Source organism: Danio aesculapii, chromosome 4, assembly GCF_903798145.1.
Source record: "Danio aesculapii chromosome 4, fDanAes4.1, whole genome shotgun sequence".
NCBI classification, from domain to species: domain Eukaryota; kingdom Metazoa; phylum Chordata; class Actinopteri; order Cypriniformes; family Danionidae; genus Danio; species Danio aesculapii.
In genome coordinates, this window is record NC_079438.1 from 47,761,846 (window position 1) to 47,775,445 (window position 13,600).

A 13,600-nucleotide genomic window follows, 5' to 3' on the forward strand; every position below is an offset into this window, starting at 1 on the left:
TTTTCCACAAGTTAACTTTTTTTTTTTACTTCGCAGTACAGAAATCATTTGAGCCCCATCCGTTCAGCATGTGTTTTTTAAAACATTGGTGACATTTTGCACAGGGCCCCGGTCATGTCAATACTGCCGTAGACATTTTGGTCCTTGCTAACACGTCAGAGCCATTAAGGAGAAGTCAGCAGCCGATGCCTGCTCCTCGCTCTGCGGCGAGGGAAAAGGAGAGCGATCTCCCTAACACACACACACACACACTAAACAAGCAGATTCCAGACTTACAGTTAAGCAGCTTTCCCCGCTGACGTGTGATAACCTCTGCGTAGTGGCCTTAGAATCACGCATAACCCATCAGAAAAGAGATGCAAGGCGAAAGCTGGCCCTTCCAACAAGTAGCGCAATTTACAGCTAATAAATGGGGGGTCAGTTATGTCAAATCACATGAGCATATTGCAAAAACGAATACTGTGTGGTCGGACATGAGTAGATTATCTACACTGTGTGTGTGCTTGAGACGTCCCTTCAATCTAACTCAATTGCAAATTCAGGATTTTAGTTAAAGCACCAGTTGTAATCTGTAGGAAAAGAAGAGTAATGAATAATCCCTGGAAGTTACCTTAGAAGTGGATAGTTTAATAGTAGTATGTGTGCTGTTAAACCTGCCCGGATTTGAAACCTAGCAGCCTCCGCTTTAAGCTTGTCTTCTTTAAAGCTGAAGCTGAGACATTTATTTATTATTATTATTATTAATTCTGCATTTCTTCATATCACGTGAACACATCTGATCATTTGGCATCTTTGGACTTGTCGCATTTCATGTCTAAGCAGGTTGAGATAGAGATCGCATGATGGAAACTGAATACAGGGCATCGATAAACAATCAGTGCAAAATGGATCTTGTTTCCAGATTATAAAAAGCAGACCGGCAAAACCTTCTCCCCCTTCTCCCCCCTGACAAATGCTAAATTTGTATAACGGTTTACATGAATTTCATTATGGGCAAAACATACACTTGAATAGCCAGCTTGCCCAATTCGTTTTGTTTTAAATGTTAAGATTATGATGGTCTGAATATCTGATATTCAAGAGCAGCTGGAGCTAGTTTACTGGTCAGCGGCGTCTCCAAAAATGTCGTTCTTCTTGCGCTCCATTTCGGCAAAGTCAAACTCTGTGCCCGTCATTCGCTTGTAGATGTCTTTGATGTCGTCACAGGTCGTCTCGAAGTGGGTCGTGGCGTCATAAGAGCGAGAGATGAAGATCTGGAGGCAGATTAAATAGTGTTGTAACTGTAGCCACTATATGATCCAAATGACATCAGGTATTATTAAAGGGAAAGTTCACCCAAAATTGAAAATTTAGTCAAAACCTTTTCAAAAAAGTTATTTTGAAGAATGTGTCATAGTAGGAAAAACACTCAACTGGAGTAAATGGTTACAGGTTTATAACGTTTTTCAAAATATCTTCTTGTGTGTTCAACAGAAAAAAAGAAACACTTGAGAGAGAGTAAAATTTTCATTTCCCTTTAAGTTGCTAAATGTTATTGTATATTGGGGTCTCGTATGTAAAGCTTGTCCACTTTCAACCACTTCTAGAGGTAGTCAGAAACACATTACCTTATTGCTTTTTTATAGTGTTAAATAGTGGTGTAACGGATTACAAATCTCACAGTTTGGATCACATTGTTTTTTTTAAGTCACGGATCGGACTATTTTTCGGATCAGCCAAAAAAGGGAAAGAGACAAATGTAATTTGTTTTTCATTTATTACAAAAGCAGTACTGCAAGACACTTTTGGTTTTAAAAAACAGAACTTAGAACCTGTAATTTTCAAAATAAAATGAAGAAATAACCAGCTGAATAAAAATAAATTGTAAAATATTCAGTCTACGAAAAATTCAGTTACTACTACTGTTGCTCACGACGCTAAATGTAGAAATCTAACACTATAATTTCTACAACCCATATTTATTTTTTGTCTCATTTTCAATAAATCATTCGATTATTCACTCATAAAACTTCATGTTACATTTCTAGATGTGTCATTTTCGAAGAATTATTCAGTGGCATATTCTTAATGGCTGGATGTCGCCACTTTTTGGTTAAATAACGTAAATGCTGTATACAGCTTTCATTTTTGAGCGTCATATGACGTTTATTTTAATCTTTACAATAAACACCAGTGGTTTTATCTAAACTATAAACTGTTATCCCAGAACTTCTGTGTTATTTGACTGTTTGTAGCTTCATGACTAACTCAAAAGACTGAAGACTGAATCTCTTGATTTTTGCGTTTTACAAACACAGATTTGAATGCAGCAATTCAAAGAGTTAATAAACATATGCAAATCACCATCATTTATAATTTATGTTGCGTGGATGTTGAGATCCCGATCTTTTAATGAGTAATCGTGCAGCTTAATAAATGCATTGATGCAGGCTAAACAAGTAGTGACAGAAAACACCTTTAATGAAACCCACCACATCCCAAATAACCAACCACAACTTCTTCCATCATCATAATCATCATATTTTACAGGAAAGCCTAAATGCTTTCATACATGTGATTTGAATCACTTGAGAGGCGATCTCTCTGCAATCATTACAAATTTACGATTAATCTACCAGTGAAAATAAATGTATTAATCTGCGGGCCACGTGTGTTCCGAACTGTGGATTGTGATCTGTACGAATTATGGATCAACCATGATCCGTTACACCCCTAGAGTTAAACATCATGTGGTTGAATGTAAAACATCTGTAGAAATTGCAAACTAGCAAACAGGGCTTTTGTATATCAAGTGAGTATGAATGTAAACATTTACCTGGCTGTCAGATCCCACATCAGTTGGCGAATACAGGTCACTAATGCTCACAAACCTGCGGAAAAGGGACAATTATTTTCTTAGTCTGGATGCATGCACATTAGAATACGTCTTGGAGGATTTATATGGCAGCAGACATACTTCTGCTCAACCGGTTCCAGGAGGTCCAGGGCTGGTTTGATCTCTTTCTCAGGGTCGTTGGTCTCCACGGTGGTGCTGATGATGGCGATGTATTTACCCTGGGCTGCCACGTTATGTGCGTAAGAGATCATGCACACATAGATATCTGAAAGACAACAAGAGATTTCATTGTAAAAACCAGCATTAACGTTTTATTAAAAAATAAAGCAGTGTACTGTTATAAGTTACAATTTAAAATGACTGCATTATTAATTTAAAAAGGCATTTGTACCACATTATTCATCTAGTTTTATTGTGAGCTTTGTTCAATTATTCTAAAATTCTTATTTGGAATGTTTTAATTATTTTATATTTCCATACAGTGATGCCCAGACTAGGGCCAAAGTTGGCCCATGGTAACCTTTGATTTGTCCCACCCTCCTATCTGAGAAGAGAGGGAGGATGGGGATGGTTTAGGCATTGTCATTTCAAATTTAATGTAATTCTCCCCTAATTTTCAAGTTACAAAAAAGCTAACTGAAATTAAATGTTTCAATTTTACATGCTGTAGTTTAGTTTAAAATGAACAAACTGTGACTCGATGGGTAGACGACAATGCAGAGACTTTGGTGAGCAAATCAAAGCAAAGGCAGATTCTGCTTGACTACTGTATTCAGCATTGAACTCCACTGTGTTATAAATGTGTTTATGTTTTTATTGCAGTAAGTTGGAATTAAAAAGTTATGCTGCATTAGTTAATACAATTCATGTTTTCTAGTTATTTAGAAATATTATGAAATAAATTAAGAAATTACCCATGGCAACTTTAATATAAAATAGTTTGATATATTTATCTTTGGCCCACGGCTCTCAATGATGTTTGATATTTGGCCCTTCATCCAAAAAAGTTTGGGCAGCCCTGTTTTAAAATAATGTGCAATATTTTTTATTAAATGATTAATATCCATATATCTGTTTTACTCATTGCCTGAAAATTTTGGCTGTTGTCAACTCTGAAGAATTACACGCCTTTGAAAAACAAAATGTTTATTTTTTCCATACAAGCTATGGTTACTTAAATGGAGAGATCAACATATATTTAAAACTAGAGAGTAATAATGAAAAAGACAAACTCATAATTATTGAAAATTACATATTATTTTCCAATTCAATATATATATATACGATTAAAACATTAATTTACTGCAATTGAAATATTTTTAAAACATTGAGAACTTGTCAGTGCATATTGGCTTTTGGCTTCCTGTCAGACTAACCGTGCTTCCTGTTGACCTGGTTTTGAGGGATGATGATCTGGCAGGAGTTGGCGTCGCTGGTGTTTTTGATAGGGTGGCTCAAGATGCAGATGACTCTGATCACCTGACCCACCTTGTTGACTCGGTCCTTGATATAACTAGGGTCGCAAATGAGCTGCTTGCAGCGAGCGATCTGACCATCAAAATAAACAGCGAGTCAAAAGCATGTTTTAATGATGAATCCAAGTTTCATATAGAATGTTTATCAGAAACTCACCTCTCCCTCAGATTTGACGCCCACCACTTTGCCATTCTCGATGACAATTTCCTCAATGGGCTTGTTCAGCATGTAGGTTCCTCCATAAATGGCACTTAATCTGTGAACGACAAAATTAACTACTAGTACACGCATAAAGTACTGGCATGCTGCCAAGTGATGTGAAACTCTGAACTGGCAGAGGAAGTGGTTGTGAAAACTTACCTGGCAAAGCCTTGGGGCAGTTCTCCCAGGCCATACAGAGGGTACAGATATGGACTCTTTCCATACCTCGCCAGAGACTCGCTGTACAGCTTAATCCTGTTTATCGTCTCTATGCAGGGCTGATCCAGATAACTAGACGGATAAAAATCGCAAACACCACAACAGCTTTAGCTTCACAGGACAAACACTGATAAAGGGTGTTTTTAGTGAGCTGGGGTTTTTGACTCACTCGTCTGTGCGGTAGAGAGCGAGAGCGTGGCCGGTGAAATCAATGACATCCTGGCCCAGGTCAAACTTTTTGTACACATCTCGCATGGTGGTCTTTTTAGGGTCCACTCCTTCCATGGTCTTTGGGTCGTTTTCGTCAAAGTTGGCAACAAACACCAGGAACTTCCTGAATCTTCTTTTCTCGAAAAGTCCCATGAGGCCTGAAAGATAATTCATATAGGTTATAACATTGATTTTTAAATAAATCAGCCATGACAAAACACTTCATTTTGATCAATGCATTTTAGCAGCAAAACAAGCTAACATTTTCATTATGGTTCAAAATTAACCAAAAAGGAAGTAGAGAGGGACGATGGAAATAATAACTTCATTGTACTTCCTCTAGCACTCATAATAGCAAAAGTGTCATCTGTTCAGGCTAGAGGGATTTTAGTATTGTTTATGTACTATTAGAGTTTTATTTTTCAATTAGGTCGATCACATTCAAAAAATTAACAGGCAACTATAAAGGTTATTGCACACTGAATCTGAAACTTTAATCCTTAATTTTTGCAGGTTAAATTGACACACTGCCTCCAAAACTTTCATCCGTCATTACATTGAAAAAATATAATTTTTCATATCTTAAAAAGCACTTTGAGAGGTGTTTTGACAGTTCAGAGCCACCGTACAGCACAATACAAAATGCATTCACTTGAGCCACAGCTAAATTTATGACAAACCCAGTGCATAATATAAGACAGAATGTGGCGGACAGTTGAGAACCCATGATGGATTCTGTGACTGTCACACCTCTCCCCTGCTGCTGTGTGTCCGTGTGTTGATACATTTGACGCACAGCCATAATCGCCTCATGGTCCACTTCAGTCCAAGGTTTCTGTAGGTTTCACAAAGTTAAATTTACCTCTTTTTAAGACCATAATGAATTAAATTTTAGACTCGCAAAGAATTTTTCAAATGGCTCAGATGAAAAAGATATTTTATTTGCCCTATCAAAAAAAGATATAATTTAATACATTTAATAATAAATTAAAATATTTCAGATCATTTCTTAGGAAAACATTTTAAATATTGTGTAAAAACAAGCATTATTATTGAGATGGATTGTTGGTGATTGTAAGGGTGTTAATGGCCAGATTGGGTAGCAATACATGAACAAAGGAAAATTAAGAATCGTTTAAAAAAGATTTAAGACCTACAACACAATATTTCAGTAAATTTATAACTTTCTAAGGCCAAAAATTTAGATTTTAGGATTTAAGACTTTAAGACCCAGCAGAAACCCTGTCAGTTAGTTGTTCCGATACGTCAACACCTATTCCATCATCTATTATAATGTCTATAGGTACTGCCAGTCTCTGTTCAGGATTTGTTTACGTACGTAAACATGTGGACAATCATAAGCAATGTATCAACATTGCACTGCTTTCCTGAAACAAACTTTGCATTTGTGGATAATCCAGCGCAGCTTTTTGAGGAGGAGAACTCTCCTTCCTCTCTATGTAGGCTAGTATTGGATGAACACAATATGCATAGCCTATTCCCATTTCATTTTTCCACTTTGGAGAAGAGAAAGGAGAACAATGCATCCTTGCTTAAATTGACTCCGAAATGTTTTGCATTTTTTTCTGGCATGGATTAATTAATACGCATGGGACGCAGTGTGTAAGGTTTGTTTAAGTGATGAATTTTTCACATATGAATACGAAAAAAAAAACGTACAAAAATTTCAAACTTCAGTGTGCAAAAACCTTAATTAATGTTCAGCTTTTTATTTTACATTTAAATGTTAATAAAAGTAATATATTACAATAAAACATATTGAAGATGACCTGTCTTTGTGTACTCTTTAGCAGATTTACTTTATTCAGTCTCCATAAAACAAACAAGTTCATCTCAATTAAATATCCACAATCAGTAATCAAAAAAAGACTTTAAATTTGATATTTTTCAGTATTCTTTGGCACTTTTATCTCTCTCAGGTCTTTTAATTCATGTTAAGAATGTTGATCCTTTAACATATTTAGGTTTATCAGTTAGCTACAAAGGCACCCTTTGTTTAAAAACTTTACTTTTAGTTTCATTTCAATGCACAAAAAGTTCTAATTAAATGACAATATTAACCCTAGTTCAGACAATAAAACACTCTAGTGTACTTGGCTGCAGTCTCTGCCTCAGATGGCAGGACCATGGGCCGCCCACAGCCTGTTCACTGACCATCTGATGAACGCTGCATACAAAATGGCAAGAGCTAACTTAAAATCTCAGCCTTTTCCCCAGTCCAACAGCAAATACCAAAAGATTACTGTATTTGGTATAAGGCCTTGTCTTATTTGTTCACAACTGCAGGTGATCATAACCATCACTTACTGGATGCCAGAGCTTCAGTCTCAGTGGAGGGCACTTTGTAGATGCTGCCCTTTTTGTAGACAAAGCTGCCCTCGATCACTTTGAAGTCCAGATAGCGCGTCACCTGTGTGATCAGCAGCATACGCACCAGCTGACCTGTCAACATGAAAGGACATAAAACATTTTACTGGCATCAAATAAACCAATTCCCATGTCTTGAAGCACGACTGAAGGAAGCTGGTCCAGAATGTGCTGCATATTTGACCAAAAAGTAACGACTGAACATAACGGTGATATGATAAGTTATTGCTTCCTACCATTAGCCATGAGAAACTTAGGAATGAGGTCCACGTTCCAGTCGCGGCCCTTTCCCATGGACTCAGGAGGGCTACCAGGAAGGCTGAAACGCTTGAACAACTGTGAGCAAACCAAAGGAGAACATTAGCATCAGTGGTTATTTAGAGATGATCTGTTAGGTCAAACAGTGGCTTACATCCTCCAGAGGGGTGATGGACGCGCTTTCTCCTCCATAGTAGGAGTTCCTGTCCATGTGCAGCACCTTCTTCCCCTTCACAGACATGATCCCGGACAGGATGCATTCCTGGAGGAAACACGTGAATTGCAGCTTTAGTACAACATATGTCAGACATGTGACCATATTGACTTCATAATGTATTTTTGTCTTTGAATATGAAGCTTATTTGTTGTCCAGAACCAATATAATCAGAATGACAGAAAAGACATGCCTTTAAAACAAGCCCCAGCACATTTTTGAACTGCTTTGGAGTAGGTCAAAGGACTTTAGTAGAGGAATGTCCTGTATGGTTTACAAGAATTTCTAGAGCAGACAACTTTGCAACTTAAACACAGTAGCAAAAACACCTCAACCAAGATATCGATATAAATCATAATGTAGTGCAGGAACAGGGTAAATGCAGGAATCCTAAAGGTAATTTCAATCCCTTTTTAAGACCTTCTCAGAATATTTTAAAACCTTATCGATCAAGCACACTGTTGTTAATATTAGGAGGAAAAATATATATATTTATGCTTTTTTGGAGTCAAACATTTGGACAACGCTTGAACAAAATTTAAGACCCCGTAAAAACGTGATTAAGACTTTTTAATACCTTTAAGAGCCTTAATTTTCTTCTTCTTGATTTATCAACTTTTAATACTATTTAAGATTTGATTAAGACTCTAAGGAATAAACTGAGCATATAATTAAGTAGAAAAAAAGCTACTTTTAGGCCTTTTTAAATGTCCCATTAAGTTTTTTTAGATAGTCAGTATCAGTATTATTAGTTTTTAAGATTTCTTTAAGTTAATGTGCTCCAAAACTGTATCAAAAATGGCGTTTAGAAGATATAAATCTGATATAAACATGTAAAGCTTGTAGTTTCTCACTTCTATCTAAATCAATGGTCTCAAACTCAATTCTTGGAAGGCCGCAGCTCTGCACAGTTTAGCTCCAAGCACCTCCAACTCACACCTGCTTAATAGTCTCTAGTAGTCTTGAACATCTTGATTAGCTGAATCAGCTATGTTTGATTAGGGTTGGAGCAAAATTGTGCAGAGCTACGGCCCTCCAGGAATTGACTTTGAGACCACTGATCTAAAAGGATCAACGGTTTTATTCACATCACCCCATACTTCAGCTTCTCATCAATCAATCTTCTCATTTGCTTTTTGATTTGCTGCACTTGCCAACTGTGAACACTTCAGGTGCACATGATCAAGCCATTCACCAGAATGAACACTCAACCCATTCAAAGAGTATATTTTGGGCTAGCGTTTATTTTGATACATATTTTGAGCTAGCTTTTATTTTTTTGATAGTATTGTGTAATTTCATAAGCCGTTTTAATAAAATAAAGAAAACTAGTAATGTTTTTTCCATCTATATTACTTGTTAAAGTTCAAAGAAATACTGAAACGCTGTCCTCTCACAGGCCATCATAAAACATTACAAGCAGCGAACCTAAAGGCCATGTGATGGAGTGGACTTTACACACAACGCAGGCCATCAAATGACTCAAAGCGATTAACAACAGTAACTCATTACACGGCAAAGAACAACATCACTTTTTCATTACAGGCCACAAACACAGTTCATAGCACAAGTTCGGTGAGAGTAATGAGAGTAACAAAAGCCATCTGAGAGCAGGCAAGCCAAGTCCTTAGCATTACAAATATGCAAGCAAATATCTAAACAAGCGAACGCCTGTTTTGTACCACACTTCTAAGTTAAGACAGGTTATAAACAAGTCCACCTACATTTACACAAGTATACTGAATAAACAGAACTATATTATTAGAAATAGAAAAGAAATATTGGTAATGTTTATGTAATTTTATTTTCAGTATGTAACACAAATGCTCACTAGCAGATATAGAAACCTCTGTATATATCAAGATACCAGTGCAAGCAAGGTTGGTGGTTAACAGACTTGCTTTTCAGCTTTTTTTTGTAGTCTTGGGACTGGGAGGGGAAGAAAAATGCTGTTTCACACTTCGAAAGCCAATTTCTCAAGCCCCCACAATCAATGTCTTCACTTTAAAAGTGCATTACTCATTGCTTAGCTGAAAAAAGGAGGGTTTAATCTGAAACAAAACTACTGCATACTAAACTAAAGGATGATTTTTAGAAGTATAATAGGAGTTAAACATTAAGCACAGCTATAAACTGTACTGTAGAGCCGCACAGATGAACTTCATCTTACAAAAGAATCAAGCTGCAGTCACATGAAAGGCCATAAGAAATGTTGCTGACATTTGTCTCCCTCTTTCATATCGCTAAACACCTGCTGGGATCCTCCATCAGCGACTTATCACCGCAGAAATCGTCACGCTTCTAGCGCTCTTTCTGCAGCCACAAGTTCAATTATCTAGTGTTTGATGGCGCTTTTGTTTGTTGCCTTTTTCCCATCAATGCTTCATAGATGATTCATCACATTATGCTGGGAAAGAGGCGCATCTTACACAATACACAGAGATAAAATAGATGCCAATCATAAAAAGAAAATTAAATAATATACGGTCTACGATTGATTTTTCATGATGTGAAAATGTGGACAGAATCATCTAAATGATAGCTTTTTTTTATTTTAATTGAGATATCTTCACAAGAACTGCTTGACATAAAAGTTAGGTTAAAAACATCATAAATATATCACTCCCATCCCTTAAAAATGTAAAATGAGAAATTCTTCTTGCGAATTCTTCTTGTTTTCATTTTTAAGGGATAGTTCACTCAAAAATGTAAATTCTGCCATTGTTTACTCACCCTTGACATCCACACCAGTTTGAACAAATACTATGGAAGTCAACGGTACAGGTTTCTGTTATTAGTTAAGTTGAGCTCTATTGTCATTCCACTACATATGTTGACATACAGAGGAATGAAATGTCGTGTCTCGCAGGACAACGGTGCTACATAACTTAATCATAAAAACAAACGCAACACTGGACATAAGAGCTATGTAAAAAAATAACCTATGCATAACTAACATACACTATAAGATACTTAACTATACACACAAGACAAGTACTTTTACATGAGGCTGAACAATGTTTTGCGGGATATTGAGGTATTAAAGGTGAATATTGTGCAAAAGAGGTATTTAAGGTTGGATATTGTGCAAACTAGTTATTTAAGGTTGAAGCAAGCAGCGCAACATGCTTGTGGTACATTTATAGTAAACATCGCTTTCCTTATTGAGTCCTTGTAAGATGGAGTTTAGATAAAGTGTCAGGTGCATAAGAGAAAAGAGGTGGTTTCTACAGGTGGTTTGTCAAGCCCACTCACCAGTATGAAGCACGATGTTTTCAGGAGACATGGAGTGATAAAGAAAGTGTCTATAGTGCAACCTGATTCAAGAGTCAGAGAGATAAAAGGGTGTCTTTTCTACAGGTGGTTTATAAAGCCCACTCACCTATATGGGACATATTCAGGAATGCATGGGGGTGGGGGGGTGGATGAGAGGGGGCTGAAGCCTGGTTTATACTTGACATGTTGGCTAGTGAGCTTGAGTGCGCACAGCGAATGTGACATCATCGCTGTGTTTGCGGAGGTTCGTTTTGTGGCACCAGGCGAAAGTATAAATCAGCTTTAAGAGTTGAAAACTCTAATAGCCTGTGGAAAGAAGCTGTTGAGTAGTCTAAATATTATTAAAGATATATACTTCTGTATTAAACTGAACAAAAAAAAAAGGTACAAAGACAACGATGGGATGACAAAGATGAGTAAACGATGGCAGAATTTTTATTTTTGGTTAAAACATCCCTTTAACATGAATAAATATGGATTAAAATGCAAACTTATTTTACAAGTCTCTTAAAAGATTATTTTTGTCAAACTCTCCAAATGTTAAGGTCACATTAAAACAAGCCTCTTGTCTAGACATTTATTTGACACGTTTTGATTACTAAAATTTATTTTAATTGCAATTGAGTTTTTAGAAAAAAAATCAATTATTATTTCACAGGGCCCTTGTAATAAGTGGTTCACTATGAAGCTACAACCTCAATAACAAGGCAGAATAAGAATTCCTATTACCGCACGTGATAAACTGGACAAGAATCTTGTGACATTTGTTCTTTTAAAACTCAAGAGGATTTTAAGCATCAACACTCCCAACTTTCAGCCACTACAGCAGCCCTCTCAGGATAAAGAGATTATGCAATAAGCCATGTAATACCAGAGCTGCACTACGCTCAGAGGAACCGTAGCCTCAGGAGCTGAGAGGAATACCTCATAAAACAGCGGAGATGGAAGAAATGTTGTTCATTTATCGCTCGCATGCCACCCTCAGCTTACCGTTCTAGTCTGTTTTGCAGAACTAAACACGAGAAGCCAGTCTCGGTTCCTCTACAAAACAGACCAACGCCTTTCTGGGGCTCTACTGATAGCCTAATGCTCCTCTGCACAAAAACCTACTCTGTTCACTTCCCGCACTTCCTGTTTTAGAGGAACCACTTTGTATAGGTTTATTTAAATGCATTACACTAAAACAATGCACATTTAATGTACTAATTATGATCAGAGTAAAGGTTTGGAGGATTAGAACCTAAAATTCAAGGCATGTTTTATGGAAGAGTGTGCATTTCAAGGATGATTTAAAATAAAGAGTAACAAACACAACTGATCTTGATTAAGTCATAAGGAAGCCAAGTATTCAGGGACAGTCCCAACAAACAGATGACCATGAAGAAAACTGATAAGTTCAGTAGCAGCCTGGAGTGATTTTCCTATTTGGGTTTTCCCAGATGCAAAACCACTAGATAAATATTTGCAATGATGCATACTGTGAATAATCTAATTTTGCAGGCGAAGGCTCACATAATATGGGTTACCACATGCATGCATCATGCTATCCTAATTTTAAGTGTACAACAACTTCCTGGCTGGCGAACAGGCTTTTAAAGCATCGTAATAGAATATGCAATGAGGATTTTGTTAGACTTGAGGGTGTGGTTGTTTACTGACCTATTCTGACGCAATAGGTAATCTTAAATGTATTCATTCTGTCATTTCATTTGACAGAAAAACACATTAAAAAAACTCCCCGCCCTTAAAATAACTATGGAGTCAAGCTCTTGTTAAATAACACATCAGCACAGAGTCTGTTAGCATTATAGACATATGCATAAATAGAAAAACAGCATACTAATGACTTCTTATGAGGTTTAAAAAGAATTAAATGTCTTTGCATCCGTGAATAGAAATCATTTATCAGCTTGACAAATGAGAAGCGCTAACTAGCTAGCACTGTCAAAATGCGAAAGACGCTGTTTGCGACCTAAAACGTTACAGTAAAATGATGAAACGCAACAGATATTTGGTGTTCGCTGGTCTGATATTTAGCAAGGTGTAACTGTGATTTGAATTAATATTGTGTAAGCATGAACGATCGTCAAAATTGTAACCAAGGCCTGTAAGGCAGCGGCTCTGAACGAACTGTAACTAAAGCTAGCATAGCATTAGATACTGTACAGTTCGGATGAATGGCTAACGCTAGCGCCGTTGCTAATTAGCATATCCTATAGAGTCAGACTGGCTGCTGATTAGCATGATGCTAAAATTAGCAAGTTGGTGATTAGCCTCCTGAAGTGAGCGGTAGACTCACAGCACTGCCTAGCAATATCGAAGCAGCTTTTTTGATTGTGATTTTTCGGCAAGCTACGCGTGGGTGTTTGTATTAGATAATGATCTGATACCGTTAGCCCGGTTCCCAACACGATAACGTCGTATTCTTCATTCATCTTTCCTCGTCTTTAATCCCCTTTTCCTATGCGTCGGCCCGAAGAAAATGGAGATCTTGCAAAGCTGGAAATGAAAGAAGTGCGCTG

At 37.0% G+C, this 13,600-nt stretch overlaps 1 protein-coding gene across 1 annotated transcript; it reads right to left on the bottom strand.

Moving 5' to 3' along the window:
• On the bottom strand, positions 1–13,600 carry gdi2 (GDP dissociation inhibitor 2). Its single transcript, XM_056455872.1, has 11 exons — positions 13,469–13,600; positions 7,743–7,850; positions 7,567–7,666; positions 7,271–7,405; positions 4,902–5,100; positions 4,673–4,804; positions 4,469–4,568; positions 4,213–4,384; positions 2,957–3,101; positions 2,816–2,870; positions 1–1,253 (listed from the first exon to the last, which is right to left on the bottom strand). Exons 1-11 carry the CDS (start codon positions 13,511–13,513, stop codon positions 1,098–1,100), a joined length of 1,347 nt encoding a protein of 448 aa, XP_056311847.1. The 5' UTR covers positions 13,514–13,600; the 3' UTR covers positions 1–1,097.

What these genes read in the sequence shown, in the direction of transcription:
- gdi2 (XM_056455872.1), bottom strand. Translation starts at nt 13,513, where the DNA reads ATGAATGAAGAATACGACGTTATCGTGTTGGGAACCGGGCTAACG. An exon ending in CCATCACCCCTCTGGAGGAT is followed by an intron (nt 7,667 to 7,742) that starts GTAAGCCACTGT and finishes GTTTGCTCACAG; the next exon opens with TTGTTCAAGCGTTTCAGCCT. An exon ending in CTGCCCCAAGGCTTTGCCAG is followed by an intron (nt 4,569 to 4,672) that starts GTAAGTTTTCAC and finishes TGTCGTTCACAG; the next exon opens with ATTAAGTGCCATTTATGGAG.